We start from the raw sequence: 26,884 nt of genomic DNA, 5'->3' as shown, positions 1-26,884 counted from the left end.
GCCCATTGTGACTATTACCAGTGTGATTATCATTCCGCTCCTTCCACACACTCTAAGCCCCCCACCCTGTTACTGAAACCCCTCTAAGTACATACACATGTGCATACGTGGCAGTTTGTGCTCAATGTCCCTGGCTCTCGTCTGGGGGAAATCCCACCCTTGAACACCAGAAGGTTCTCTCTTCCTCAGCCTGGGCCGTGGCAGGATACAGTGGCAGGAAGGTGGCACCAGTTACCTGCCAGGGACACAGCTCCCTACCCACTGGGCCCCGTGGCCCTCATGCACAGTCCTTGTCCTCCTTCACCATCACTGCTCACCTCCCACGTGACAGAACACAGGTTCTGGGAAGGATTTCCTCCTGCACATCCTTCAGTCTTCTGGGCCAGGAGGGGCCTCTGGGGACAGATGACCTCCCCAGCCCTCCACCTGCTGAGTGAGGCAGGCAGGTCCCTTTCACCGCGTACTGTTCTGACTTTGCTTCCGGAGGAGGATGGGCGGGTGCCGACACCTGCCTCCTAGGGCTGCTGTGAATCCATGTCCAGAGCTTAGAGCAGCGCCTGGCACACAGTGCTCTGTTGGGTGTTGCCACACCTAGAGAAGACAGTGACTGTGCAGATAATAATGACCTTTATATGGGCTTACTATTCACCAGGCACCATTAATTCATTTAATCTTCATACTAGTCCTATAGCAGACCCCATGACCACCACCCCCTCCTCCAGATGAGCAAACTAAAGCACTGAGTAGTTAAGGAACTTGCTGGCATGTCCAACAGCCAGCAAGCAGCATATCTGAACCCAGCCTGTCTACGATGTGTGTTTGAGGGGGCACAGAGGGCTCCCGCCCACCTCAGTGTGCACAGCACCCGTGGCTTTGGACAGGACAGCACTCTGGGCAGCCCTGGCCTCTGCCTTCCGGGTTCCCATCCCTGGAGCCCTGTCTGGCTATGACGTGGGCTTGGACTGGGTGCTGGTGGTGGGAGCCCGCAGCTGAGCTCACCACGCGGCGCACTCCCCAGAAGGATGCTGGGCCTGAGGGGTCTCTCAGTCTGTGGCAGTCTGAACGCAAAGACACTGCGGAAATCTCTTTCCCTTCCAAAAAGCCGAGCTGCCAGACTTCTGTCCCAGCAGCATCTAGCTTCCTTCTGTCACAAGGGAGGACAAGGTCCCCTGAGGGACTGTGGAGAGGGGGGCGGTTTGCAGGGACTGGAGTGAGAAGACTCAAGGGGCTTCTGTGAAACTGCATGGCCCAGCCCAGGACAGGCAGGAACGCAGACTACTTTCCCTGCTTCCTTCTCAGTGAACAAACCCAGACTGGCCTCCAGGAAAGGGACTTGGACAGCTGGCTCTGACTCTGGCTCATGCGACTCTCTTATTCACAGAACGGGCTTGCTTTTTCATAGACTACGACTGGGATAGGTCCAGGGAAATTCAATAGGCACTAAAATTATTACTGAGCTGCCAGACAGCAGCAGCCAGAGGCTTAAGCCTGTGTGGCATCCAGACAGCCTTTGTGCCCTTTCTAGACAGCCCCCTCCCCAGGCCTTGGGGACCTGTCAGGCCGCTGAGCTCCCGGGAGGGTGAGGGGTGTGACCTGCCCCCCCTCACCATCCAGGCCCAGCCCAGGGCTGGCTATAAAGCTGGCCCAGCCTGGCTCTCAGCACACCCAGCTGGGACCCTCCTGGACCCTCAGGGGACACATCCACTCTGCTCCTCCTCCTGAGTAGCACCATGAGGTCCCTGTGGCTCTGCTGGGCACTCTGGGCGCTGCCCCTGACCAGCCTGGGGGCGGACATGACCGAGGAGCAGATCCTGGGCAGCCTGCTGCAGCAGCTGCACCTCAGCGAGGTGCCCGTCCTGGACAAGAGTGACGTGGAGGCGCTGGTCACCCCTGCCCACGTGAGGGCCCAGTACGTGGCCCTGTTGAAGCGCAGCCATGGGGCCCCCACCCGGGGGAAGAGGTTCAGCCAGAACTTCCGAGGTGAGGCCACCTCCTGCTGCACCCTGGTCCCTTGGGGGAGGGGGACTAAGACTGGATGTGCCCATCTGGGAAGGCTGTCTGAGGCCTCTCTCTGGGACTGGGGCTCACCTCCTAGGTGCCCAGAGACAGACCCAAGTGCCCAAGGTGAGGATTCTGATCTTCAGCATCTCAGCTGACCCTGTTAGCTCAGGACCCAAGGGCTGCCCTTCCTGCCTGTGGTGGCTGTTATAAACGCTATGGGTCCTAGGGGGGTTTCTAGGTAACCAGGCTTGGTTGGCTCAGGGGGACACAACACGGGCTGTTCTCTCTCCACCTGGCCACCGCCTCAGTGGCCCTGCCACCCTCAGAGGGTCTCCTGGTGCCTGCAGAGGCCCCTTGACCCTGCTGTCGTCCTCAGAGGTGGCCGGCAGGTTCCTGATGTCCGAGGCCTCCACGCGCCTGCTGGTGTTCAGCATGGAGCGGCGGCTGCCCCCCAACAGCGAGCTGGTGCAGGCGGTGCTGCGCCTCTTCCAGGAGCCGGTGCCCGAGGCCGCGCTCCGCAGGCCTGAGCTGCTCTCCTCGCGCAGAGACCGGGCCCAGGTCACCGTGCAGTGGCTGCAGGTCCGGGGTGACGGCTCCAACCGCACGTTCCTCATCGACTCCAGGTGGGCTAGGGTGGGTGTGGGGGGAGGGCAGAGGAAGGGGGGCGGGGAGGGGGCGGGTCCATGCCCGGGATGGGGATAGGCGGGGTTGGATTCCCCCAATCTGCAGCCCTCAGCGCGGGCCTCTGTCTCCGCCTGGTGTCGTACGTAGGCTGGTGTCCATCCACGACAGCGGCTGGAAAGCCTTCGACGTGACCGAGGCCGTGAACTTCTGGCAGCAGCTGAGCCGGCCCCGGGAGCCGCTGCTGCTGCAGGTGTCAGTGCAGAGGGAGCACCTGGGCCCGCTGGCCTCCAGCGCCCACAAGCTGGTCCGCTTCGCCTCCCAGGGGCGATCGGGCACCCGGCAGGGCGAGCCCCAGCTGGAGCTGCACACCCTGGACCTCAGCGAGTTCGGGTAGGTCCCAGCGGGCAGGAGTGGACTAGATGGTCCAGGCGCTCGACCCCAGGACTGGCTGGGTGGGTGGGTGCAGACGGCTCAGGATGCAACCCATTCCCTACTACATGTCCGTTTCTAATGGTAGAAATTTGTATTATTCAAGCATTTTATTGAAAAATACCTTCAGATATTTTCAATGGGTTTTTGTGTTATCACTGACACATACATTTTTCTAATCATCTATTTTCATACTACCCTTTTCGATAATTAATTCTTTGAAAAATATTAGCATGAGCTGTAACTAAGTTGAACAGCTTTCTTCTGGCATCGGTGAATTCTCTCTTCACGGGACAAGTAACAGGCCTTTGGAATCCTACAGCCTGGGTTCCACGCAGATCTGCCTTCTACAGGCTGCAGGCCTCTGGTCATGTCTCTTCACACCTTTGGGTCTCAGTGTGTTCGTGTGTAACAGGGATAATGCTGGATCGTCACCAAGGCTCATGTCAGGGTAAATGCAGGTGCCATCTAAGATAACATGTGAAGTGCCTGCTTCAGTGCCTGGCATGTTAGGAGACCTTTAGTGAACAGCTGCTGATTGATGGTTTGGATGTTTATTCATTCACCATTTATGACACATATCCAGCTTTTTTAACATCAGACAGCTCCGTCCCAGATGCCTCCCCCCCCCCCCCAGGTCTGCCCTGGGTCCCCTGACCTCAGCTCTCCTAGCTGACCTCTGACTCCACATCTCCTTGCCCCCGCAGAGCTCAGGGCAATTGTGACTCCGAGGCACCAGTGACCGAGGACACCCGCTGCTGCCGCCAGGAGGTGTACATTGACCTGCAGGGGATGCAGTGGGCTGAGCACTGGGTCCTGGAGCCCCCGGGCTTCCTGACCTATGAGTGTGTGGGCATCTGCCAGCAGCCCTCGGAAGCCCTGACCTTCCAGTGGCCCTTCCTGGGACCTAGACAGTGCACTGCCTCAGAGACGACCTCGCTGCCCATGATTGTCAGCATGAAGGAAGGCGGCAGGCCCCGGCCCCAGGTGGTCAGCCTGCCCAACATGAGGGTGCAGAAGTGCAGCTGCGCCTCGGATGGGGCACCCGTGCCAAGGAAGCTGGAGCCGTAGGCGCCGGGCATACCAGTGAGGCCTCTGACTAAGCACGTGCACCAAAGCAGGTCTTAGTGTAGGTTTTAGTTTTCTGTTTAGCAAGGTACCCCTGCCCCAATTAGGGCCTGTATTTTACCTTTCTGAGTGTTTCTCCATTTCTTGTCCTTCTGTCCATCACCCTAAGCACTTACATGAGTGACTAATACCCCTAACCCTTGGGGTTGCTGAGCAGGAAATCCTGGCCTAGTTGTCAGCTGGTGCAGCTGAGCATGGACAGCTTGTCAGCTGGGAGCTTCTGTTCTCTTGCAATTTCTCAGCTGAGGAGGGGACGACACACCCTGTAGTAAGGACTGGGGAAATCAAACTCATTTACTCTATTACATAGTGAATTAAAACAAAACCCTAAAATCCCTGTTTCCTCTAGATAGGGAGGAGGCCCAGAAATGAGGCCGTGTCTCCCAAATGTTGATTCATTTTGAACCCTCAGGGGGTGCTCTGAGGGCGGATGGGGGGCTTCAGGCCAGGGACAGTGGACAGGGAATCGGGACAGCTGGTTTCTGAATCTAACAAACAAGGCCACAAGCTGCGACCTCAAGCAAATATAGAAGCCTTTGAGCCACACCCCTTGTTGCCCTGGGGATCAGACAGCCCTAACCTCACCTATGCAGTTACTTCTCCCTGTTTTAGAGAACCGATCACCAGTTAGTATCACATGTAGTTACTTTTTTATTATTACTTAGCAAAAAGAAACAATTGAATGTAGATCATCTGCTGGAATAAAAGTGGTCTCATTCTGTGTCTCTGTATTTAATTTCTAGTATTTAATAACGCCTGTATTTAATTACTTTTTATATAGGAGGCGGGCACACAGCCCCGACCCGGCCTCGGATTGGCCCGCTCCGAGCTCCCCGCCGCAGATTGGCTGCCTGGGCGGGGCGGGGCGGGGTCACGTGGGACGCTGGGGCGTGGTCTGCGGTCTGCGAGTGAGTGCGGAGGGGAAGGGGGAATCCGGGCCGGAAGCTGCAGGAAGCACCCGGATCCTGCTTCCGTGGCGCGCACGCAGCGCGCTGGGTCTTTCCACGTTCCGCCTTTCCCGTACGGTACCTCCGGGGCGCGACGACTGGATTTCTGCGGCCGCTGGGTGGACGCCGAGCCCAGGACCATGAGCGTGGGCTTCATTGGCGCGGGCCAGCTGGCCTCTGCCCTGGCGCGGGGCTTCACGGCCGCAGGTGAGCGCGTGGTGGCGGGAGCCAATGCGCAGATGGCCTCTTAGGCAGCAAGGGCGTCTTATGTTGGTGTAAGGGATCGGGGCGCGGGGGTGGCTGGGGGGGGGTGGGGGGGCAGGGAGGTCGGCACTCTTAGACCCTGGCGGGTTTTGATTCCACTTTCCTAGGGAAAGCAAGGGACGGGGTGGGTCACGATCCCCAGTTGAAAAGCTCTGTCTGCTGTAGGCATCCTGTCGGCTCACAAGATAATAGCCAGTTCCCCGGAAATGGACCTGCCCACCGTGTCCGCGCTTAGGGTAGGTGGGGCAGAGGGGTGTGGGGAAGAGGGTGGGGGTCCAGGAGGAAGGCTTGGGCCCCTGGGCTGGTCATCAGCCGGCTGACCCACCCCACCATCAGGAGCGTCAGGATCCCCCACCTTCCTTGGGACAGCTCAGTGCGGTGAGAGCACCCAGACAGACAGGGGTTCAAATCCAGGCACTGGGTGGTTAGAGTAATGGCGGTATTTATGTAGGGGAAGCACCTGGTGCACAGCAGGTACCCAGTAAATACTCCTTTGTTTTCATGGACTGTGTGTCCTTCAGGTGCTCTGAGCCTCAGTTTCCTCATTTATTAAATGCAGTCCAGAATAGCCTCTTTTGCTGTTATTCTGAGGCATGAATGAGTGTGTAGGGAAAGGGCCTGGCAGGTTAGTTGTTCCTCTCTCTATAAAAGAATCTCCGAAGTCTTCACCTGAACCCGGGCAGTGTGGCAGAGGACAAGTGTCTGTACCTAGCATGGCTGCTGTTCCCAGCACCGGAGGGCCCTGCTTCTCGGTTTGGAGTCCTACAGGGATGGGTGTCCTCCAGCCTGTCCCTGGGCCACATGGAGACCATATGGTGTGAAGAACAAGCGTCCGTGGCTGGGATAGGGCCTGGCCCAGCTCTGCTTCCGACCGTTGGGTGCTAGCATTTCACCTTCCGCTTTGTCACTTTGCAGCCAGGCAGACTTCTTACCAGGCAGAGGGGTGCCTTGGGTGCTAGAGGACGGGTGGGGACGTGGGACAGCCGTTTCTGGTTGCCATGGAGAAGCTTGTGCATGCTTTGCACTGGTGCTCACTTGCCCAGTAGCAACACTGGGAAACTTTGTGCTGGTGGCGGTGGGGGCAGACCCTGAGGGGACAAGGCAGGGAATTCCAGGCCGCAGCTGGCAGAGCAGGCTTGGCAGGGGTTCAGCTGCTCTGTGGGAGGCTCTGCGCAGCTGAGGCTTCCCCGCCCTGTGAGCTGGGCCGTTTCCTCCTGCAGAAGTTGGGGGTGAACCTGACCCGGAACAACAAGGAGGTGGTGAGGCACAGCGACGTCCTGTTCCTGGCTGTGAAGCCGCACATTATCCCCTTCATCCTGGACGAGATCGGGGCTGATGTCCAGGCCAGGCACATCGTGGTCTCCTGCGCAGCTGGCGTCACCATCAGCTCTGTGGAGAAGGTGCCGGTCTCAGCCCTGGTGCCCCTGTGTGTGGGGAGGGTGCGTGCTAGGGCGAACTGCGCCCTGGCAACTCACTTGCCCCCCTCCTTGCTCCAGAAGCTGCTGGCGTTCCAGCCGGCCCCCAAGGTGATCCGCTGCATGACCAACACGCCTGTGGTGGTGCGTGAGGGGGCCACGGTGTATGCCACAGGCACCCACGCCCTGGTGGAGGATGGGCAGCTCCTGGAGCAGCTCATGAGCAGTGTGGGCTTCTGCACCGAGGTGGAGGAGGACCTGATCGATGCCGTCACCGGGCTCAGCGGCAGCGGACCTGCCTACGTGAGGCCCTCGTATACTTCCTCAGCCTTCTGGCGACCCAGGGGAACAATATGGGATGGCAGGCAGGCTGGGCTGGGGGTGTCGCCCACCTCTTAAGTGCAGTTGGCTGGTGGAGGAACCTCATTCTTGGCACTAGCTCTAGTCATCAGAAATAGCAGACCCGCAGGATGCACTTGAGTGTCTGCTTCCCCAAGACCCACTGGGTGTCTCCGCAGGCATTCCTGGCCCTGGACGCGCTGGCTGATGGTGGGGTGAAGATGGGCCTGCCGCGGCGCCTGGCAGTCCGGTTGGGGGCCCAGGCCTTGCTGGTCAGTATCTTCTCTCTGCGTGTCTGGACCAGGGTATGGGCTGGGGGTCTGCGGGCCAATGCGCTGGGGACAGGCCTTAGTTAGAAAGCTGGGATGAAGATCAGGGGGGCCTTTCCCAAGATGTACTTACCGTATGTTTCTCTTATGTTCCCCTTTTGCTCTAGGGGGCTGCCAAGATGCTGCTGGACTCCGAGCAGCATCCAGGCCAGCTCAAGGACCATGTCTGCTCCCCTGGGGGGGCCACCATCCATGCCCTGCACTTCCTAGAGAGTGGGGGCTTCCGCTCCCTGCTCATCAATGCAGTCGAGGCCTCCTGCATCCGGACACGGTGGGTCTCTCTCCTCCGCCCCCAGTCCCCAATTCCCAGCTGACCCCTGCTCCGGGCTGGGCACTGTCTTGCCGAACCAACTGTCGTTGGTCCCATTAACAGTGTCGGCCTCTCTGCTCTGTTTATAATCACGACTTATTAGCTGATGGTTTGCAGGCTTTATTTCATTTAATTCTCACCACAGCACTGATAGTTTGGGTGAGTTTTGATTTCTAGGTGAGGATATTGAGACTCAGTTTCCCCAAGGTCAATAAGTGACGGAGGCAAGATTCAACTTGAAGTCCATGACTTTAAACCCTGTGACTTTCCACGCGCCTTCTCTCCCCGTGTGATCACAGATACCACATGGCGCTCTATATCTATGTAGTAACCCAAACTTAAAGAGCGCTCCTTAGGAGGCGGGGGGAGTGTTTGGTTTGGCCTGCTAATTTGGGGTGGTATCAAGTCAACAAGGGTTGGGGGTTATGTGGGCAGGAAAGCCTTGAGAAGCTCCGGCTCCAGGGTTTATTGTTTTCCTCCTTAAACCTGTCTTGGGTCCTGTCTCCAGAGAGCTGCAGTCCATGGCTGACCAAGAAAAGGTCTCCCCAGCTGCCCTCAAGAAGACCCTCCTGGACAGAGTGAAGCTGGAGTCCCCCACAGTGTCCACACTGACCCCCTGCAGCTCAGGGAAGCTCCTCACAAGAAATCCGGCCTTGGGAGGCAAGAAGGACTGAGGCAGCCCTGCCCTCCCAGCCGCCTGTCTGTGACTAGAGTCCTCACCTGCGGGGGCCGCGGAGGGCGAGGGCTGGCTCAGGTAGTCTCCAGATCTGTGTTATAAAGCCCCCTTAAATCTCCCGAGGCCACACAGTCCTCATTGCCCTTCCCGTCCCGTGTCAGAAGGTGCTTGGAAGGGGGGTGATGCTAGCAGCCAGATGGGACCCTGCCCACCTCCCATGGCAGAGCCCCAGCTCAGGTAGGAGGCCTGGGGAGGACCTTCAACTGTGGTTCCCCGACTGGAGCCCAAAGCAGGGTGCATTTGGTGCCACGTCAAGGACGTGAGAGGTACAAAGTGTGAAAGAAAGGGCATTTCCCTTTGCATCGAGAGCGAGCAACTTGTAATTGTCACAATCCGAAATACACGAAACGCGACTGCTGTACGTATACACTCATTGCACGGATACACCAGTGGGAAGGACTTAGTGAGTTTTGCCAAGTTTAGCTGCTTTAATAAAGTTTTATTTTTTATTACCCTGCTTTTCTGCTCTTCTTATGCGTAATCATAAGTTGTCATTCTAGAGAACTCGAGGCCCCGAGCAGGTGCGCCTGCTCCTATAGGGGAACCCTGTCTAAGGACACGAAGTAGGGGTGAGAGGATTAAGGGGCCAGGCCCTGAGAGCAGAAGTGACTGCTCCAGCCCGGCCCCCAGGGTCAGGGTCAGGAGACTGTGCTCTGGATGGGCCGGAGCTTGTGGCGGGGAAGAGCCAAGCAGCCTGCTGAGCCCTGGCTCCTCTCACTGGCCTCTGAGGGAGGAGCTGCTCCCTTGCTCACTTTATAGAAGATGCCAAGGCCTGGAGGGGAGGGGTAAGCGACAGCCCAGTTGTACTGCGGTCAGTGGCGAGTCTGTCTGTTCTTAGCTGCCATCGGCTGCCTCTCAGGAGCCCGAAGCCGGGTGCGCCAGCCCCACAGGCCGAGCCTGCGGTTTTCCCCACCAGGCCGGGGTGCCTGGCGCTTGTCCCAGGGGCTGGCCACCCGTGCCACTGCATCATCAGCTTTGAGTTCAGATCCTAGTTTCTTCCACTTCCAGAGAGGCCACCTTGGAGAGGTTACTGAATGTCTCCGACCTCAGGTTTCACCCCCTGTGAATATGGAGGCCATGCTTCACGAAAAGTTTCTGGTGGATGTGAAATGAGATCACGTGGAATTGCTCAACAGGACATCTAGAACATGGTAGGCCCCTTGTCCTTCACCCTCCCCCTGAGGAAGGAGCGGAACCTTCCCACCCCCCGCCAAGGTCCAGCCGCCCAGGCTCCCGGTCCTGAGAGCCCGCAGGGAAGGCTCCTTCCCATGGGGCCAAAGTGGCAATAGTATTAAAAGCTATAATTTAAAGCCCCTATTATATGGTGGGCCCTTGGCAAGTCCCTTATATAAAATATGGCCTTAGGAACTAGATTTGATGTAAGACTAAGGTAAAGCTCAAAGAGGTTAAATAAGTTTCCCAAAAAGATTCGAATGGCCGTTTCACCAAAGAAGATACACGAATGGCCAGTGAGCACATGAAAAGATGTCCGACATCATCAGTTTTTAGGGAAATGCAACCCAAAACCAAACAAGAGAGCATTTCACACCCACTCTTTTTAGTTGAAAAAAAAAAAAGATGATAAATGTTGGTGAGAATGGGGAGAAATTAGAACCCTCGCGTTGTGGGTGGGGATGTCAGAGGGTGCAGCCACTTTGGGAAACAGTCTGGCAATTCCTCAGAGGGTTAAGTTTAGTGCCATGTGACCCAGAAATGTCACTCCTAGGTATTTACCCAGGAGAAATAAACACATGTCCACACAAATCTTGCCCAGGAGTGTCCGGGGCAGCATTATTCACAAGAGTCAGGAAGTAGAAACAACCCATGAACTAGTGAACATACAAACAAAGCGTGTCCTACTGCTACAGTGGGATATCATTCAGCAGTAAAAAGGAAGGAAGTGCAGATACATGCTCCACGGTGACCCTCAGAAACGTTTAATGAAGGAAAGCCAGTCACCAAAAGCCGCAGAGTATATGATTCCATTTGTATGGAATATGCAGACAACCTTCAGGGACAGGTCATGAGTGCCTTGGGCTGGCCTGGGAAGGGGAAGGGCACGAGCTTTCTGTTTGGAGGGAAGGATATGATTTAAAATAAGATTGTGGTGATGCATTTTAATTTTTTTAAAAATTGATTTTAGAGAGAGAAACGTCGATTTGTTGTTCCAGTCATTTATGCACTCATTGGCTGATTGTTGTATGTGCTCTGACCGGGGATCAAACCCACAGCCCTGGCGTATCGGGACGATGTTCTAACCAACTGAGCCACCTGGCCAGGACAAGGCTGTGGTGATGGTTACACAACTCTTAACTGGACAGTCATTGAACTAGACACTTACAGTGGGTGAATTTTATGGTATGTAAATGACACTTCATAAAACTTAAAAAATGGAATAAGTCGCTCAGGTTTTCATGAGGAAGGGGTATCAGGATTTAAATCCATGTCTGATGCCAAATCCTGTCCTCTCTTCCCTAGGCCTGCTGGTGAGCTGTCCTGGGTGACAGGAGATGGTCCCCTCACCCTGTCTCCTCTGCCGTCTTATAATGCCGCCCCCTTTCCAGGCCTAAAACCACCAACGTACATTTCCTGAGATCGTACTCACCACCAAGCCTTGGCTTATGCTTGGGGCATGGGCCTGGCTCAGGTGAGCCCTGACCCGCCAAGGACTTACTGTCTTCGCCTCTGGGCTTCGACTAGGTAAGGTCAGGGCTAGACTTGGTGAAGGTGGTTGTCCTCCAGGGAGATGGAGAAAGGGTCCCCCTTGGAAAACAGGGCATCTTTCCCTCGGACCTTGGGCCTGCCCCCCAGCACTCCCCTTTCTCACTGGGCTGGCTGGCCCTGGGGCCGGAGCTGCAGGTAGTCCGAACCAGAGGCTGACGACTCCCTGCGGTGGGTGGTCCAGGCCCCCAGTGCGTCAGGCTGTGGACGGGGGTCTGGAGCTGTGCTTCTGTCTCAGCAGGTGGCTGAGCCACAGGAAAGCACCTGAATGGCCCGCTGTGAGCTTTTAGGGGTAAGAGCTGGCGTTCAAGGGTAGCGCAGCATTTCCAGTAAGCGTGTGTTGAACATCCCCTCTGTGCCAAGCGTCCCGCAAGGCCTTGGTGTGCCCTGATCAGCAGCTCTCTGTCCTTGTTCTGGGATGCACAGGGGCAGAGGACAGATGTGGACACAGGAGAGGCAGAGGGAAAGGCGGCTCGGAGGAGAGGGGTAAGAGAGGAAGCCCACCCACCCCTGACGCCTCTGCAGGCCCCTCCCCCTTCGGACCCCTGGGGCATCTGGGCCTAGAGGGAGCCTCAATCCCCATTTCATAACTGGCTTCTCTCAGGACCCCAAACCTCTGTCCTGATCGTGAACAATAGCTACTTTGGGGAAGCAGGAGTGTGACTGACTTCTCACTTGATTTTTTTCTTTCTTTTACTTTAAATTGCTGATTGCCATAAACAGGCACAATTTCCATAGTTAAAATATTAAAAATGTCACCACTGCTCCCCACTGGCTGTGTGGAACACAAACACACCATGCTTAGTAGGTGATCATTACTAAGCAACGCTCAGAGGGACACTGGAGAGCCTGACTCCACAGCCTGGTGGCCCCTTGGCAGGTGACAGTGTGACCCTGACACAGCCCCTCCTCTTTCTGCAATCCACACACTGCAGGGTTTCCTCTTTTCTTGGACAGGAAGCCCCCCCCCCCCATGTTCCTTGTCAAGCAGCTTCTCATGTGTAACTTAAAACGTGGAAACTTCCTCAGTAAACAAACACATATTTTCTTTCCAAGTGCTGGGCATCGTATTTTGTGTGCAAGGTACATAATCTCACTTCATCTTTAATTGAATAATTATAATGCACTTATTACTTCTGTGTTTTACTGATGGAAACACCGAGGCTTGGGCAAGTTAGGAGCACAGCCAGTGGGGGGAAGGGTCTGGGGACCTAAAACCGAGAACCCTCTTCTGGCACAGACTGTCCTGCCGCAGGCGGGCATTCAGATGAGGCTGGATGAGGAGCTGGAGATGTGGCAGGTGTCTGGGAAGGAGACCCAGAACCCGGCAGTGGGGCAGGACTGGCCTCCTCATCCCCTTCAGGGGGTGGGGACTTGTTTTGAGAGTTCCAAGTCACTGGGAATCCCACTCAAGAGAAGTTGACATTTATTTTTTTGTTTTACAGAGGCCAACAAAGCTGTCACTTCTCCCTGCCTTTTTTAATTAAGTGGAAGAACAAGAAATGTATTGTTTGGACTTCCTTTTCCAACAGCATTGCCCGCACCTGCTGGTCAGGCCCCCTTTGTCCTAAACAGGTGTGTCTGTACCTGCTGAAGCCCCTGCCTCCCATGATCTTGCCTTCCCCTCCTCACCCCTCTACCCCACTCCTGCCCCCACTCCTGGCCCTTCACTGGCCCTTAGCATCCTGGAACTTGTTCTGTTGCTTATTTTCTCATGAACACAATACCTTGCTCTTTAGTAGTGCTTTTGAACTGACAAGATGCTGTCACTGGTCACATCTAACAGGATTCTCACAGTGATCCTGGAAGGCAGGTGGGGGCGGGGGCCCGTGAACCCAGGGAACTTACCTAAGGCAACTTAGGGGAGCTGGAACCAGGATCCCAGCCTTCGGATTCCAAGTCCTCTTTCCGATTTTCCTCCCACTCGTCTCACAGATGAGCTCTCCAGGACAGCAGGTGGCTCCAAAAAATGTCCTTTACACAGTCGACCCCTAAGAAAAGCTAGTCCTGGAAGCCCAGCTCTGTCCCGGCCCCGCGGTCCAGCTGCGGAGGAAAGGCCCCCGCAGCCACTAGATGGCGCCAGACGCTAAGCAGTGAGCGCCCGGGCCTGCTGTGGCCGGGGACAAGAAACCCTGTCCTGCTTGCTGCCCCGCCTGCCAGCTGTGCCACGTGACTTCGTGTAGTCACAAAACAAGGCAGTTTAGTGTTTGTTAGAGAGGAGAGCGCTTGAATCTTCTTTCTTGGAATAGCCCTTGCCCCTGCGTCCCTTGGCCAGAGCGGTCAATCCCAGGTGGGAGGGGCAGGACAGTAGTCATCCAGGCTGCCCGCACACCTTGTCCCCTCCCCTGGGCGTCCAGGGCTGAGAAAGACGAGCCTTATCGACTTCCGACTTCCGGATGTGTTCAGGGTCTCTTAGGTCATGGGAATCAATACACACCAGCCTTGCTCAAGAGGCCTTGAGGGTCAGATCATTTACTAGTCATTTGACCGCCAGCTAGTTACTTACCCTCCAGGAACTTATCTGCAGTGTGAGGACAATAGCAGTCTCCACCTGGAAGGGTCGAGGAGAGGATGCAGTGAGATTAAGGGCTGGGCTGGTGTCTGGCAGGAGGCGAGCTCAGAAAACTGAGGCTGCTGTTGATTCGATGGTGATCCTTAAGGAACTGGAGGCTCAGAGGAGTTAACTAGGAGGACAGGCTCCAGCGTCAGGGCCTGGTGGGGCAGAGCTCTGGTCTGGGTGGGCACATGGCTCCTGTTTCCTGGGCATCATTGGCCCCACACCTGGGGCCCAGACTTGGTTCTCAAACCGATTGATCGCCTGTCTTCTTAAGTTAAGAGAAATGGAGAGGAAGCTAGCATTTATTGAGTTCCATTTCCGATCTTATTACCTTCAACTCTCCAAAATGCTCCCTCTGTCTGGACCCCAGACCTACCCTTCCCTGTGTGCCCCCCAACTGTTTTTGCTCACCCCATTTCCTCCCTAGGAGATGCCTTCTTGTCTCACCTCCCACCTGAATCTCAGAATCAGAGCTTCCGACCCTCAGCCAGCTTGGGAACCTCTGCCTGGCACTAAGCTGTGAGCTGGACAAATGCTTATTAAATTGAATGGAGCTGATCGTGGCCGGCAGCCAACATTCCCGGGTATCCAGGGAGATAGACCAGAAAGGTGAAAAGCCAAGAATACCTGCATGATTGCCAATCGATATGTATTTGTTTAGATCTTATTATGGGCACCTGAAATGCAGTTTATTCATGCGTTGGGACCCTCCATAGTGTGGTGTCAATATCCTAAGATATTCAGCGCCAGTTCTGGGAAATGGGGTCCCAGGTAAAAAGAAGCCCTAGTGGGTTGTGGGGGTCAGAGAGGCAGGGAAGTCAGAGAAGCTGCCCTTCCTATAACCTTGTACTTGTTCAGCCATGTGAGGATTAAATGAAATGAAGTGTGAGGAGCACCTGGCTCGGTCTGACTCACATGCATTCATTCATCCGCTCGTTCCGCAAACATGGAGCACCCCTGTGTGCCAGATGCGGGGGCCTCGAATAAAACCAGACCTGGTTCTCTTCCTCCCCTAACGCGGTTCCCGATCTTGTGGGGAGATTGATGTGAAAGCAGTTGCTGCAGTTACTACCAGCTGATAAGGGCTCTGGTGAGGCCGTCCTCCAGGGAGCGGGGAGGGGGTGTTCAGGAAGACTCGGTGAGGGAGGTGATGGTGAAGATAGGTCTTGAGTGTTCAGGTGAGTTTTCAAGATAGAAAGAAGTGGTCAAGGGGCAGGGTGGGCTCCGGAGTGACCCCCCGACCATGGTGGTGGGTCCTGATGCCCAGTGTTGGTAACGTCTTTCACCTGGCGAGAGTGAGGGGGAGCGTATGCTGGGGGGCAGGGGAGGAGAATGGGTAGCAGACAGGAAGGCCAGGTGAGGCTGGACCACGGAGGCACAGGACTGGGCCCATTGGAAAGCAGGTGCAGTCTTGGGAGGGTTTTTAAAATATATATGTTTATTGATTTTAGAGAGAGAGGAAGAGAGAGAAACACCGATGTGAGAGAGAAACACGGATTGGTTGCCTCCTTTACGTGCCCTGACCAGGGATTCAACTTGCAACCTAGGTATGTGCCCTGAATCTTGTTTGTAGCCATCTGGGTGCGAGAGGAGAGAGGCCAGCTGAGAAGGGTAATCCAAAAGGCTTAGGGACCCCCTCCCCCTAACACATCCCTTATATCGTATTTGATTGTGTAAAAACCAATTTGTTTACATTGATAAGCTGACGATAAGCTGAAGCTCCTCTGCCCACCAGCTCCCCACTTATGCGCTCAGCAGACGGCAGGTGCTCTGCTTAGGAAGTGCTTCTGGGGATTGCTGGGCTAATGAAGCAAACAGACCCCTGAGAGGGGGCCGGTGAGGGGAAGCAGGTGTGGAGGCCAGGCCAAGGTCCCGGCATGGTGACTCCACGAATGGGCCTGGGGTGTCCCAGAAGGGGACCAGCTCTGTGAGGAATCATAAAAGCAGCAGCTGCCACGTGCTGAGTGCTAAGGAGCAGTTGGACCCAGGGCTGGGCCCTCTGCACGCCCTCCCAGATCCGCGCGAACAACGCTGTCCAGTGCATGTTTCTAGCTCCACTTTTACAAACGAGGAAACTGAGGCTCAGGGCCCTGCCCAGGGCTGTGTGGAGCAACGGCAGTGGCCAGAGCCTAGGCTCAGCCCATTCCTCCAGCTGGAGTTCCACTTGGGGTGGAGTGAGGGTGAGGTGGAGACCCCCGAGGAGCAGGTGGGGGCCACCCGGGGCCATGACGGAGCTGAGCAGTAAGCTGGGTGGGCACGCGTGGGAAGAGCAGCTCCGGCCACTGAAGCAACAACTGTTTATTTTCTCACACTTCTGGCGGCCGGAGGCCTGAGATCAAGATCCAGGCATTGGCAGGGTCGCTTTCTCCCCAGGCCTCTCTCCTTGGCTTGCAGAGGGCCACCTTCTCACTGTGTCCCCACAGTCTTCCCTGTGTCTGCGGCCTGTTCTTCTCTTCTTACGAGGACACCAGTCATCCTGTGTTAGAGCCTCTCCATGAAGACCTATTTCCCCCTTAATGACCTCTGCAAAGTCCCTGTCTCCAGATGCAGCCACATTCTGGGGGAGTGGGGGTTAGGGCTTCAACACGTGAGTTTGGGAGCTCACTGTTCAGCCCATAACAAGCAGAGTCTGAGGATGTTGAGGATTTAAGAGCCCAGGGGAAGGGCCGGAGTCCACTAACAAGGGAGGCAGGGCTGGGAGCGCAGCGGGGAGCTCCGGGCAGACCCGCTTCAGAGGAAGGCCTGCGTGGCCGGCCAGGGGAGCTCTGGCCATTGTCAGCTGGGGCTGTGGTGTCTTCATCAGAGAGAGTGAGGCCACTCCCCAGAGCTCGAGGTCGGGGGCTCCTGCTGCAGGACCTCTTCCTGGCAGAGGTGACTGGTGGAAATCCAGGCCATGGGGAAGCAGTCTCCAGGTGTGTCCTCCCCCATTGGGGCGTAGGGTCTGCTTGAGGCTACATCCACAGGTGGCACAAAGGTGGCCCTGGGCACCGCTGACCACATGACCCCGAGCCCCAGCCCACAAGCGGGCACCACTGTGAACTCTTCTCCGCCTGCCCATCCCTGAAGGGGGCAGTTTTGTTACTTTCTTCCCCATGCCGTCCGCCTCTGGAATCTATAGCTGCTCCCTCCAGAGACAAAGGGACCCTGGCCTTTCAGATGGGAAAAGGCCAGGTCCTGTTACTGGACACATTCCTGGGGTGGTGGTAGACCGGGGGACCCATAGGAGGACCTGGCCTTCCCATCAAACCCCCACAACCATTTCCCGGGCACCACAGTGAGCCTGCTCTGTGGTCACGGTGCTGAGCCAGAGCCCTAGGTCCTCAGTGCTTCCCTGGCCGGCTCATGGTCAGGGAAGGAATCACACATACACTCGTACACCCATATGCACACTTGCTCATGTTCATGCACACTTGCATGCCCATGTACAAGTACACCCTCACGTGCACCCCAGACGAGGTTTTTGTTTCATTCAGCTGCTGCTGACACAGACCCAATACATCCCAGGATCTTCTTAAAGAGAACACCAACAGTAAACATGGTCACTCAGGCCAAATCCCTCATTGCCCAGAGAGGGTGCTGGGCTACCTGAGGTCACACAGCGCACTGGCCTGGGCCGTGTCCACTCCCCCTTGCAGGCTCCCTGAGCCTATGCTTCAGCTGTGAAGATCAGCCCCCCAGCTTCCCTTTGTCAACACAGACCCCCAAACAGGCCCTGGAGCAGCTCCCTCCTCCAGGCACAGCAGCCTGGTGCTTTGATTCAAGGTGGGACCTCCAACCTGCCCCCACCCCATCAGCTTCCAGGGGCCCCGGGCAGGGAAATGAGATGCTGGTCCCACTGCAGCCTTGGGGACCAGCTCCCTTTCTCACTTGACTTGTTATTCCACTTTTAATTACAGAGACAAGGCAGGAGAGACTCCCAGGCTGAGCCAGAAATAGCTTTTTAATTTGGTTTTTGTTCAGAAGGAAAGCCTCAGGGGCCCACTGCCTGGAACTTGAGGGGCATGAGGGGCTCAGTGGGCCTGGAACTAGAGGTGTGGGGGATCCTGTGACCTAGACACTTGATCCCAGCCTGGCTGGGATATCAGTAAGTAGGGCTACTTATTGCAGGCCTTGTTTTTCCCACCTGTGAAATGGTCTGGACCAAAACTTCCTGCCAGATCCTTCCTAGCACTAAAAATCGGTAAATCCTGACCAGCTCTTCACGGACACATGTGCAGCTTTGGGGGTTCCCTGCCTTCCCTTCCGTTTCCAGGCTCCCATCTTTTATTGTCATGATAAAGGTCTTCCCCTTACCTCCTGCCCAGGATCCTAGCACCAGCCTGCCGCTCTCTGGAAGGGTGGGGAGTCTCCTCCTGCTTCTCCGACAGTTTCTTTTCTGTCCTATCTGGTTTCCTGCTGCTTTTGCACCCATAAACCCCAGGTACTAGTCATTTCCCAGTTTGTCCTTGGCCCCTGGCTCAGCCCTTGTCCCTCCATACTTGTGCCTGGCCATCTGTCCTCTGCTGCTGCCAAGGGCCCTGCACCTGACCTCCAGCAGGTTCCTGATGTGGCCCCTGGATTTTTCAGGGCTCCTCAGACTGACCTGTCCCCTCTCTTCTCACCTGCACACCCACTACCTGCCGGTCCTCATTCCTTCCCTGCCTCAATGGTGCCACCACCTGCCTGGGTTCTGCCGTGGGGTCCAGGGGGTGCAGGGGGGTGAGGAAGCTCTCCCTGCAATAGCTCGATCCTTTCTGTGTGCATGCTGCAGCTTTCCTGCTCCTAAAGGGAGGGGACACTTGAAGTTGCAGCCATAATAGGGACGCCCACATGTCCAGGATCTGCAGGCAGCCTCTGGGAGTTGAGGGCAGCCAGGAGCCAGGGCCCTGCTACCTTGTGGTCCTACAACCAAGGACATGAATTCTGAAGGAGCTCAGGTGTGGCTCCTTCCCCAGTCCAACCTCCAGATGGGACCCCAGCCCTGGGTGCCACCTTGCCTATAGCCTGTGAGACCCGTGCAGAGAACCTAGTTAAGCTGTGCCTGGATCCTGACACATAGGATCTGTGATCTAATAAATGTGTGTGTGTTTTAGAGGATGGGAACAGATACTCATTTTGGGAATCGTAAGACCTCTGTCCCTCAGCCCAGTGTGCAGAAGTGTCTTCATTATGAGCTGGTGACTAAGCCAGGTCAAATGCAGGGCTCCAGACTCCTACCCCAGGGTTCTCTTAGGGCTGACTCTGCCTGCCCTGCCCTGTCTCCAGCCTCCCATCAGGGCCTGCCAGGTGCTCTCTGGGACTGGTTTCAGCGGGGACCTGCTGTACCAGGGCTGAGAAAGGCCAGGCACCCCCTGGTAGTGCCCCCCTCACCAGGGGAGGCCCCCATGTGGGATGGGAATCAACAGTGACCCCCTTGGTGTAGAGAGGCCTGCCTAGGCCAGCCATTTACTGAGACGGGAACAGGTGGGCAGGCGGCTGGATCTCTGGTTCTGGTGCCCAGTGGAGTGGTCAGACTGGGGTCATCCGTGAAATGCCACATGAAGCCGTGAGGCAGTTAGTTCTCTTAGGAGGAACAAGGAGCGGGTCCTTCCTGTGACCTCAGGCTGTTTGCACACCATTAATGCAGGAGATGGATTTAAGGAAGGGCGTCTGAGCAGGCAGACAGGGGGCAAATCCCCCAGACCTATTGTCCCTCTGCAATCACAGGCCCTTTCCTGAATGTGGATTCCTCCCTCCCCGGTGAAGGTTTGCTGGGCAAATAAACTAAGTGGGCAATCAGCCAGAAGAAGGCGAATGTGGATTGGGACTTTTACAGTGGCCTGACCAGCCAGGCAGGAGGGCGGGCAGCCCCCTCCCTTTGTCATGTGGAGCAAGGAGCTGGCCTTCCTGGCTGTGGATCTGGGGGACAGTCTGGCCTTCTGCGGGGTTGGATTGGGCCTGAACATCAGTGGTAGAGAAGTCATCCGGAAGCCAGATCTGCCGTCCTAGAGGGGGGCAACAGAATGAGGAGGAGGTGAAGGTCACTGCCCCTGACCGAGGGCCTAACCTAGGGCCTGGAGTTGAAGACATTGTGGGGAGATGAATTATAGGGGCTGCAACGGGGGGATGGAGATCTGACCCTATCGGCAAGGATTTGACCCTAACCAGAGTCCAGGCTGCCTGGAGAGGGCCATGAAGAATCGTGAGGTCACCCAGCTTCTGAAGAGGGCCAGGAAGGAGGCCTTTGCATCCAGATAGGAGTGATGTTGATTGGATGTTTACTCGGGGCTGGAACTGGCACTCTTTCAACCCTCACCCTGAGCTCTTGAGCTCGCTGTTAACACCCGGCCTCGCAAGATAAGGCACCTGCAGGTGATGCACTTGTCCAAGGTCACTGGCCAGGGTCGGCCTGCTCAGTGCTCTCATTATCGACCCACGACCTTGGGCAAGGGGCTGAACCGCCCTGAGCCTCCTTCATCCAATGTCAACATTGGCTTCCTCTGAGCGGGAGGGAAGGGTGACGGTGAACGATGAGGTGAGGAAGGCAAAGGCAGGCAGGGGGAGCAAGAGCGCGGTGGGACTCCCTGAGGCAGGGCAGTGCGGGCGCCCATGGGGTCTGAGCACAGCTCTGCAGGGTGCCCCCCTTTCCCCGGGTCCCCACAGTGCTCTTCGGCTTCCTTTTGTATCAGCAGCCTCTTTGCCTCCTCCGGTATGTCTTGGACACATAGAAGAGGGAAAGTCATCAGTAACTATTTGCTCAATTAATTGACGAGAAAGCGAGACAGGAAGTGCAGCTTGTGGAGAGTTGGAGAGAGACTGGTTTCCGTGTGTATGGGTAGGTGTCCGGGGTTACAGGCTTTGTGCATTTCCACGTTTATAAATGTTGCCAGACTGACCTCCACTTACACCTGCAACAAACGAAAGCGCAGCCTCGCCTGCACGATGTCATTAAAGACCAAACTTTAAATTAAAACGATAATTTTGAAAACAGAGTGTAGATCACGTTGCTAGATTAGTAAGGTCTGCAGGGGGGGGAAATACTTCCGCATTTCTTTGTAAAACGCAGACGGCTTCTGGGGAGGAAAACCAGGCAGTGAGGTTTTTCAAGTATTTACACCCTTTTGTACCTTTTGACTTTTGTATTAATTATACAAATAACTAAGAAACATTGTTCGCTTCAGTTTTTAAAAGTTAAACGTTGTAAAAGCTGCTAACAATGCAAAAGACTCCTATTAATTGAGCACCTGCGGTGTCAGAGGCCTCCAGCGTCCATTAATCCTGACAATTCCTTGAAAAAAGTAACATTTCCCACATTTCCTAGGAGGAACCTCACATTGCAGATGGTTGAAAAGTCGCCTGGGGCCACGCAGCTGGAGTGACGCGGCCAGGACGGGGCCCAGGACTCCCTCCTGCCAGGAAGGCACTGGATGAACTGAGACAGGGATCTCTGTCCCGCATCCTCGTTGACTCCAGGGGACCACAGACAAGTGCCGGCCTGTGGAAGTAGGACCAGGCACCTCCTAGAGGTGTGTCTGGAGACTCCAAGGAGCCAGGTGGGACCCCAGGTTTGGGGTCAGGGGGCTGATGGGTGCAGGGTTGGGGCAGCCCAGGGCTCCTCGGGCTGGGCCTCGGGAGCACCCACGGGAGTGTTCGTCCCTGGCTGTGAAGTGGGCATGTCACCCTAGAGAGCCCCACATGCTGGCCTCTAACCCGGACTGAACCTGCCCCTGGCCCCCAGCCTTCATCAACCTCATAGTTTCCTTCGGTTCTGAACCCAGGCTCTGACCCTATTTGTCCCCCAGCCTTGGAGGCTGCAGGATGACCTCTGACCCCGTTTCCGCAGGGTCCTCACCTGGCAGCCAGACTCTGGCTGGGGTCAAATCCTGGTCTGTTAGGAGCAGGAGGGTGAAAGTGGACCCATGGCTCACCCCCCACCTGCCCTCCTGCCTCAGCCCCCCACCACTTAACTCTCCAGGGCCGTGTGGGCACCAGGCTGGCCGGCCCACTGCCCTCCATGGTCCCCTTAGCTCTGGGTTCAGGTCCAGGTCCAAATAGGCCCTCAGTTAGGGGCCCCATTACTTTGCCTCCCTTTTCTCCCTCAGGATGGTTGATCTGACTCCGGCCCGGTTTACTACCTCCAGCCAACCAGGCCTGGTGGAGGTGGGCCAGACACAGGTGGGGGTGGGAGCCGGGAAGCCGGCTGCTTCTTCTGCATGACAAAGCGCGGGGGCTGCCCGCCCGCCGGACCACTAATCAGCCTATTGTGAAGGGTCTCCCAATCCACATTTGCTTTTTCTTGGGCCTCCCGCTAGGGTTGCCAGATTTAGCAAATAAAAATGTAGGACTCCCAAGGGAGATTAGAATTTCAAGATAAACAAGGAAAAACTTATTCATAGGAGGATTTCCCAAATGGTGTCCTGTGTTTTATTTGTCAGCCCTCCCCCTGGCTGACTGTCCAATTGTTTTATTTCCCCAGGAAAACTCTTCAACAGGCCTCAAATCCACATTCAGGCTGGGGAGGCCTCAGGGAGGTGGGGGATGTACACTTGGTCCCCACCCAGACCTCAGCGCCTGGGCCGAGTGCACTTGGCCAGCTTCAGGGGTCAGGCAGGACTCTGGCTGGGAAGAGCTTGAGGGTGTGGATGGACTTTGGGCTGGGAATCAGAAGACCTTGACTTTGTGCAGGCGTCCCTCATTAGCTGTGTGGTCTTGGGGATATTGTTGCCTCTCTGAGCCTTGGTTTTCTTGGGGTGGGCTGGATGATCCTTTCAGCTCTAATCTCTAGATCCATGATCGGCTGGGAAGAGGGCGAGGATCGGGCTCTTTACTGGACAAAACTCCATTGGCACTAAATGTTCCCAGGCTCCTTTAGGTGCCCTCCTTCCTATGCACCCCCCACCCCACAACACACACGATGGGAAACACCGGGTTTCCTAACCAGGGGCAGCCCCCAGGAGCCCTCTGAATACCAGGTCCAGATGCTTGTCCTGCTGGCCAGTGGGTTGGTTGGTTGGTCCTTAGCGCTGGTATTGAGAGGGCAGTTTAAATTGCAACAGGAAGCTGGACTCAAGGGCCACACACCAGAGTGCAGTCCACTTGCTCACTGAGGGACAGGGGATGTAGGAAAGAATGAGGTCCCTACCTCTCCTCCAGGAAAGAAGCTTTTTAATTTGACTCATCAGGCACCCAAGCCAAGGGACAGACAGCCTTTGTGCCCTTTCTAGACAGCCCCTCCTCAGGGGTCAGGGACCTGTCAGGCCACTGAGCTCCCAGGAGGGTGAGGGGTGTGACCTCCCCCCAACCCCCCACCTTTCACCACCCAGGCCCAGCCCAGGGCTGGCTATAAAGCTGGCCTAGCCTGGCTCTCAGCACACCCAGCTGGGACCCTCCTGGACCCTCCTCAGGGGACACATCCACTCTGCTCCTCCTCCTGAGTAGCATCATGAGGTCTCTGTGGCTCTGCTGGGCGCTCTGGGTGCTGCCCCTGACCAGCCTGGGGGTGGCCATGACCGAGGAGCAGATCCTGGGCAGCCTGCTGCAGCAGCTGCACCTCAGCGAGGTGCCCGTCCTGGACAAGAGCGACGTGGAGGCGCTGGTCACCCCTGCCCACGTGAGGGCCCAGTACGTGGCCCTGCTGAAGCGCAGCCATGGGGTCCGATCCCGGGGGAAGAGGTTCAGCCAGAACTTCCGAGGTGAGGCCGCCTCTTGCTTCACCCTGGTCTACCTGGGCGGTGGAGGGTAGGGGGCAAGACTGGATGTGTATTATCTGGGGGCCCAGGGCCCACAGTGCAGTGAGCAGGGACTATGAACTGTGAGGATGGCTGGTCTCCCCTTAGGCCAGGAGGAGCTGTGCCAGGTTGGACCCGTTGGCAAAGCCAAGGCAAGAACAGATATCCAAGGCCCTAACTGGGCATTTCAGTTGGTTAGAGTGTTGCCCTGATACACCAAGGTTGTGGGTTTAATCCCCGGTCAGGGCACATGCAAGAATCAGCTAATGAATGTATAAATAAGCGGAGCAACAAACTGATGTCTCTCTTTCAAAAGAAAGAAAGAGAAAAAGAAAGAAAAGAAAGAAAGAAAGAAAGGACGATAAGAAAAGGAGGAAAGATAGATATCCATGGGGTAGCAAAGTGGAAGGAGGGGAGAATAGAGAAGAGAAGATAGGTTGGCAAGGAACCTCCACAGAGAGGGTTGCCTTAGAGAGAAAGGAGCTCTGGCTTCAGTTCTCAGCTTCGACCTTTGCTGTTTAACCTCAGATGTGTCACCAAACCTCTCTGATCCTGTTCACTTCTTTGTAAGTGAGGTTAAATTAGCTCTGACAACTTCCTAGGTTGTGGGCATTACCTGGGATGTAAGGGGTGGTTTTATAATTTTAAAGATTGTTGTTTGAGAACAGTCTGTCAGGGATGTTCCAGGTCTTGATCCTACTGCAGCCTGTCACCTCCCTGGGGCTGGGACTCACCTCCTCCGTGCCCAGAGCCAGACCCACAAGCATCCCACTCCCCGGCCGGGCTGGGTGCTTGAGGCGATGAGGAGGCCGGTCAAAAATACCTAGGCTCATGCTACCAACCTGGAGTCTCAGGTGTCGGTACCTCTGACCAGGGTGGTGTACATGTCCCTGCCATTTACCTCTGGGCTCAGGAGCCCCGAAAAATGGTTTATTTATAGGCCACAAAGGGACATTTCACCAGAGGGGAAATGAGAGTAAACTCGGGGCTCTCTCTGCCCTTTAGGAAAAGCCAGGTTCAGCAGTGACCCCAGACTCCTGTTGGCTGGGGTCTGTCTCTGTCGCCCACTCTCCACTCCCATCCTAATGTTGCCGCCTCTGCCTAAAGAAGGCCACATGTCCCCTGCACACTCCACCCAGGGGCCCAAAGCTGCTCCCACGCACTGAGGGTGGGGGCCGATAGTAAACAAGCTCCAAGCGCAAATGACTGCTCTAGGAGACGGGCCTGTCTGGAAGTTTTTCGATTTGGGGGTGCTCTCTTTCTCTCCCGGCCTGCAAGTTCCCCGGCCCCAGATTCTCCTTGTGGATTGCTGGGGAAATCCTGTCCCCAGGCTCTGGGCCCTGTCACCCTCAGAGGGTCCCCTGGTGCCTGCAGAGACCCCCTGACCCTGCTGTCGTCCTCAGAGGTGGCCGGCAGGTTCCTGGTGTCCGAGGCCTCCACGCGCCTGCTGGTGTTCAGCATGGAGCGGCGGCTGCCCCCCAACAGCGAGCTGGTGCAGGCGGTGCTGCGCCTCTTTCAGGAGCCGGTGCCCGAGGCCGCGCTCCGCAGGCCTGAGCTGCTCTCCTCGCGCAGAGACCGGGCCCAGGTCACCGTGCAGTGGCTGCAGGTCCGGGGTGACGGCTCCAACCGCACGTTCCTCATCGACTCCAGGTGGGCTAGGGTGGGTGTGGGGGGAGGGCAGAGGAAGGGGGGCGGGGAGGGGGCGGGTCCATGCCCGGGATGGGGATAGGCGGGGTTGGATTCCCCGAATCTGCAGCCCTCAGCGCGGGCCTCTGTCTCCGCCTGGTGTCGCAGGCTGGTGTCCATCCACGACAGCGGCTGGAAAGCCTTCGACGTGACCGAGGCCGTGAACTTCTGGCAGCAGCTGAGCCGGCCCCGGGAGCCGCTGCTGCTGCAGGTGTCAGTGCAGAGGGAGCACCTGGGCCCGCTGGCCTCCAGCGCCCACAAGCTGGTCCGCTTCGCCTCCCAGGGGCGATCGGGCACCCGGCAGGGCGAGCCCCAGCTGGAGCTGCACACCCTGGACCTCAGCGAGTTCGGGTAGGTGCTGTGGGGCGAAGGGTGGACCTAATTAGGGAATTACACTTCAATTGAAATGGACATCTATTCTCAGGGTGCTATGGGAATGAATGAGAATATAAAAGTTCTCCTTTGACTCTTAGGAGTAATACCACATTATTGTTTATATTCTGGTTATTTCCGGTTATCTATGCTTATCACACATATCCAGCTTTTTTAACATCATGAAGATGGATAAGATATCTCCCTCCCAGATGCTCCCCAGGTCTGCCCTGGGTCCCCGACCTCAGCTCTCCCAGCTGACCTCTGACTCCGCCTCTCCTTGCCCCCACAGAGCTCAGGGCAATTGTGACCCCGAGGCGCCGGTGACCGAGGACACCCGCTGCTGCCGCCAGGAGGTGTACATTGACCTGCAGGGGATGCAGTGGGCTGAGCATTGGGTCCTGGAGCCCCCGGGCTTCCTGACCTATGAGTGTGTGGGCACCTGCCAGCAGCCCCCGGAGGCCCTGACCTTCCAGTGGCCCTTCCTGGGACCTAGACAGTGCATCGCCTCAGAGACGACCTCGCTGCCCATGATTGTCAGCATGAAGGAAGGCGGCAGGCTCTGGCCCCAGGTGGTCAGCCTGCCCAACATGAGGGTGCAGAAGTGCAGCTGCGCCTCGGATGGGGCACCCGTGCCAAGGAAGCTGGAGCCGTAGGCGCTGGGCCTAGCCACCGTGGGACTTGGCTTCTGTGAGCGTCAGAAGTGTTCTCAGTACCAGGAGAGATGGGGCTTGCTGGTGGGCAAATGCTCTGTGTTCTCTACTGAGCTCCAAATTTGCTTCCTCCCACTGGTCAGCTCACCTCCTAATATTTGCTTCCCAGGAACAAGACTCCCTGGTCACGGGGCAGCCCCTGCCCAGTCTTCTCCGTCCTTCATACTTTTCACTGCACTAGCTCCTAAGCACTTACCTGTGTAGATCTGGTCGTTGAAGAGCAGAAACTCCAAGTTGTCATTGTCTCCCTGTCCTATCACAACATCTGGGCTGAGCTCTGTGGCGTGGGTTAAGGACCCAGCCGCCTCTCTGGGCTTCAAACCTGGGCGTAAACATCGGTCGTGCGTTCCCATCTCAGATATTAAGGGCATTTTGCGAGAAACAAATAAAACACATTTATTCTGTATTTCTGTAGTTTACCCAGAAGCCTTCCAATTGTGAGGAAACAAAGTTGAGTTAGGTCAACCTGGTTAGAAAACCAAGGAAAGAGGAATAAAAAGACACGGTCAAGGTTTCAGCGAAGTAAAATGGGAAGCTAAGATGGAAATGTATTCTGATTCTCGTGTGCCTGTCCTCTTAGAAGTGAAGCAGAAAGCTTTTTGTCACTGTTGTTGACCTTTTTACTTT

The 26,884-nt window shown here is 56.2% G+C and overlaps 3 protein-coding genes and 2 long non-coding RNA genes across 6 annotated transcripts; 4 read left to right on the top strand and 1 right to left on the bottom strand.

Annotated features, from left to right (window-relative positions):
- Window positions 1–1,009: 1,009 nt before the first annotated feature.
- On the top strand, window positions 1,010–4,903 carry LOC149992390 (left-right determination factor 2-like). The gene is made up of 4 exons (XM_090263254.1): window positions 1,010–1,980; window positions 2,378–2,624; window positions 2,773–3,015; window positions 3,762–4,903. The coding sequence occupies exons 1-4, from the start codon at window positions 1,731–1,733 to the stop codon at window positions 4,123–4,125; spliced, it is 1,104 nt and encodes a 367-aa protein (XP_090119380.1). The 5' UTR covers window positions 1,010–1,730; the 3' UTR covers window positions 4,126–4,903.
- Window positions 4,904–5,073: 170 nt separating this feature from the next.
- PYCR2 (pyrroline-5-carboxylate reductase 2) lies at window positions 5,074–8,974 on the top strand. 2 transcript variants are annotated; one of them, XM_090263419.1, is made up of 7 exons: window positions 5,076–5,336; window positions 5,559–5,629; window positions 6,614–6,793; window positions 6,890–7,111; window positions 7,327–7,419; window positions 7,584–7,747; window positions 8,295–8,974. In XM_090263419.1, exons 1-7 carry the CDS (start codon window positions 5,270–5,272, stop codon window positions 8,458–8,460), a joined length of 963 nt encoding a protein of 320 aa, XP_090119545.1. In that variant the 5' UTR covers window positions 5,076–5,269; the 3' UTR covers window positions 8,461–8,974. The 2 variants fall into 2 exon arrangements, with proteins under 2 accessions (XP_090119543.1, XP_090119545.1); XM_090263417.1 differs by having other exon boundaries at window positions 5,074–5,336; window positions 6,614–7,111.
- A 2,701-nt stretch (window positions 8,975–11,675) lies between these two features.
- LOC149992388 (uncharacterized) lies at window positions 11,676–22,401 on the top strand. Its single transcript, XR_016508348.1, has 6 exons — window positions 11,676–11,729; window positions 12,689–12,818; window positions 14,228–14,409; window positions 15,252–15,347; window positions 21,080–21,311; window positions 21,861–22,401. It is a non-coding gene; the product is annotated as an uncharacterized LOC149992388 (long non-coding RNA).
- A 13-nt stretch (window positions 22,402–22,414) lies between these two features.
- On the top strand, window positions 22,415–26,635 carry LOC149992386 (left-right determination factor 2-like). The gene is made up of 4 exons (XM_090263545.1): window positions 22,415–23,450; window positions 24,890–25,136; window positions 25,281–25,523; window positions 25,837–26,635. The coding sequence occupies exons 1-4, from the start codon at window positions 23,201–23,203 to the stop codon at window positions 26,198–26,200; spliced, it is 1,104 nt and encodes a 367-aa protein (XP_090119671.1). The 5' UTR covers window positions 22,415–23,200; the 3' UTR covers window positions 26,201–26,635.
- On the bottom strand, window positions 22,907–26,635 carry LOC149992387 (uncharacterized). Its single transcript, XR_016508346.1, has 2 exons — window positions 26,454–26,635; window positions 22,907–25,530 (listed from the first exon to the last, which is right to left on the bottom strand). It is a non-coding gene; the product is annotated as an uncharacterized LOC149992387 (long non-coding RNA).
- Window positions 26,636–26,884: the final 249 nt, after the last annotated feature.

Source organism: Furipterus horrens, unplaced genomic scaffold, assembly GCF_987537825.1.
Source record: "Furipterus horrens unplaced genomic scaffold, mFurHor1.1.pri manual_scaffold_15, whole genome shotgun sequence".
In the NCBI taxonomy this organism is placed as follows: Eukaryota; Metazoa; Chordata; class Mammalia; order Chiroptera; family Furipteridae; genus Furipterus; species Furipterus horrens.
Note: the sequence above shows the minus strand (reverse complement) of the source record. Positions and strands in the feature narration are given on the sequence as shown.

Coding starts and splice junctions, on each gene's coding strand:
- LOC149992390 (XM_090263254.1), top strand. CDS start 1,731: ATGAGGTCCCTGTGGCTCTGCTGGGCACTCTGGGCGCTGCCCCTGACC. Junction 1,981..2,377: donor GTTCAGCCAGAACTTCCGAG/GTGAGGCCACCT, acceptor TGTCGTCCTCAG/AGGTGGCCGGCAGGTTCCTG. Junction 2,625..2,772: donor ACGTTCCTCATCGACTCCAG/GTGGGCTAGGGT, acceptor TGTCGTACGTAG/GCTGGTGTCCATCCACGACA.
- PYCR2 (XM_090263417.1), top strand. CDS start 5,270: ATGAGCGTGGGCTTCATTGGCGCGGGCCAGCTGGCCTCTGCCCTGGCG. Junction 5,337..5,558: donor GCGGGGCTTCACGGCCGCAG/GTGAGCGCGTGG, acceptor TGTCTGCTGTAG/GCATCCTGTCGGCTCACAAG. Junction 7,748..8,294: donor GCCTCCTGCATCCGGACACG/GTGGGTCTCTCT, acceptor TCCTGTCTCCAG/AGAGCTGCAGTCCATGGCTG.
- LOC149992386 (XM_090263545.1), top strand. CDS start 23,201: ATGAGGTCTCTGTGGCTCTGCTGGGCGCTCTGGGTGCTGCCCCTGACC. Junction 23,451..24,889: donor GTTCAGCCAGAACTTCCGAG/GTGAGGCCGCCT, acceptor TGTCGTCCTCAG/AGGTGGCCGGCAGGTTCCTG. Junction 25,524..25,836: donor CTGGACCTCAGCGAGTTCGG/GTAGGTGCTGTG, acceptor TTGCCCCCACAG/AGCTCAGGGCAATTGTGACC.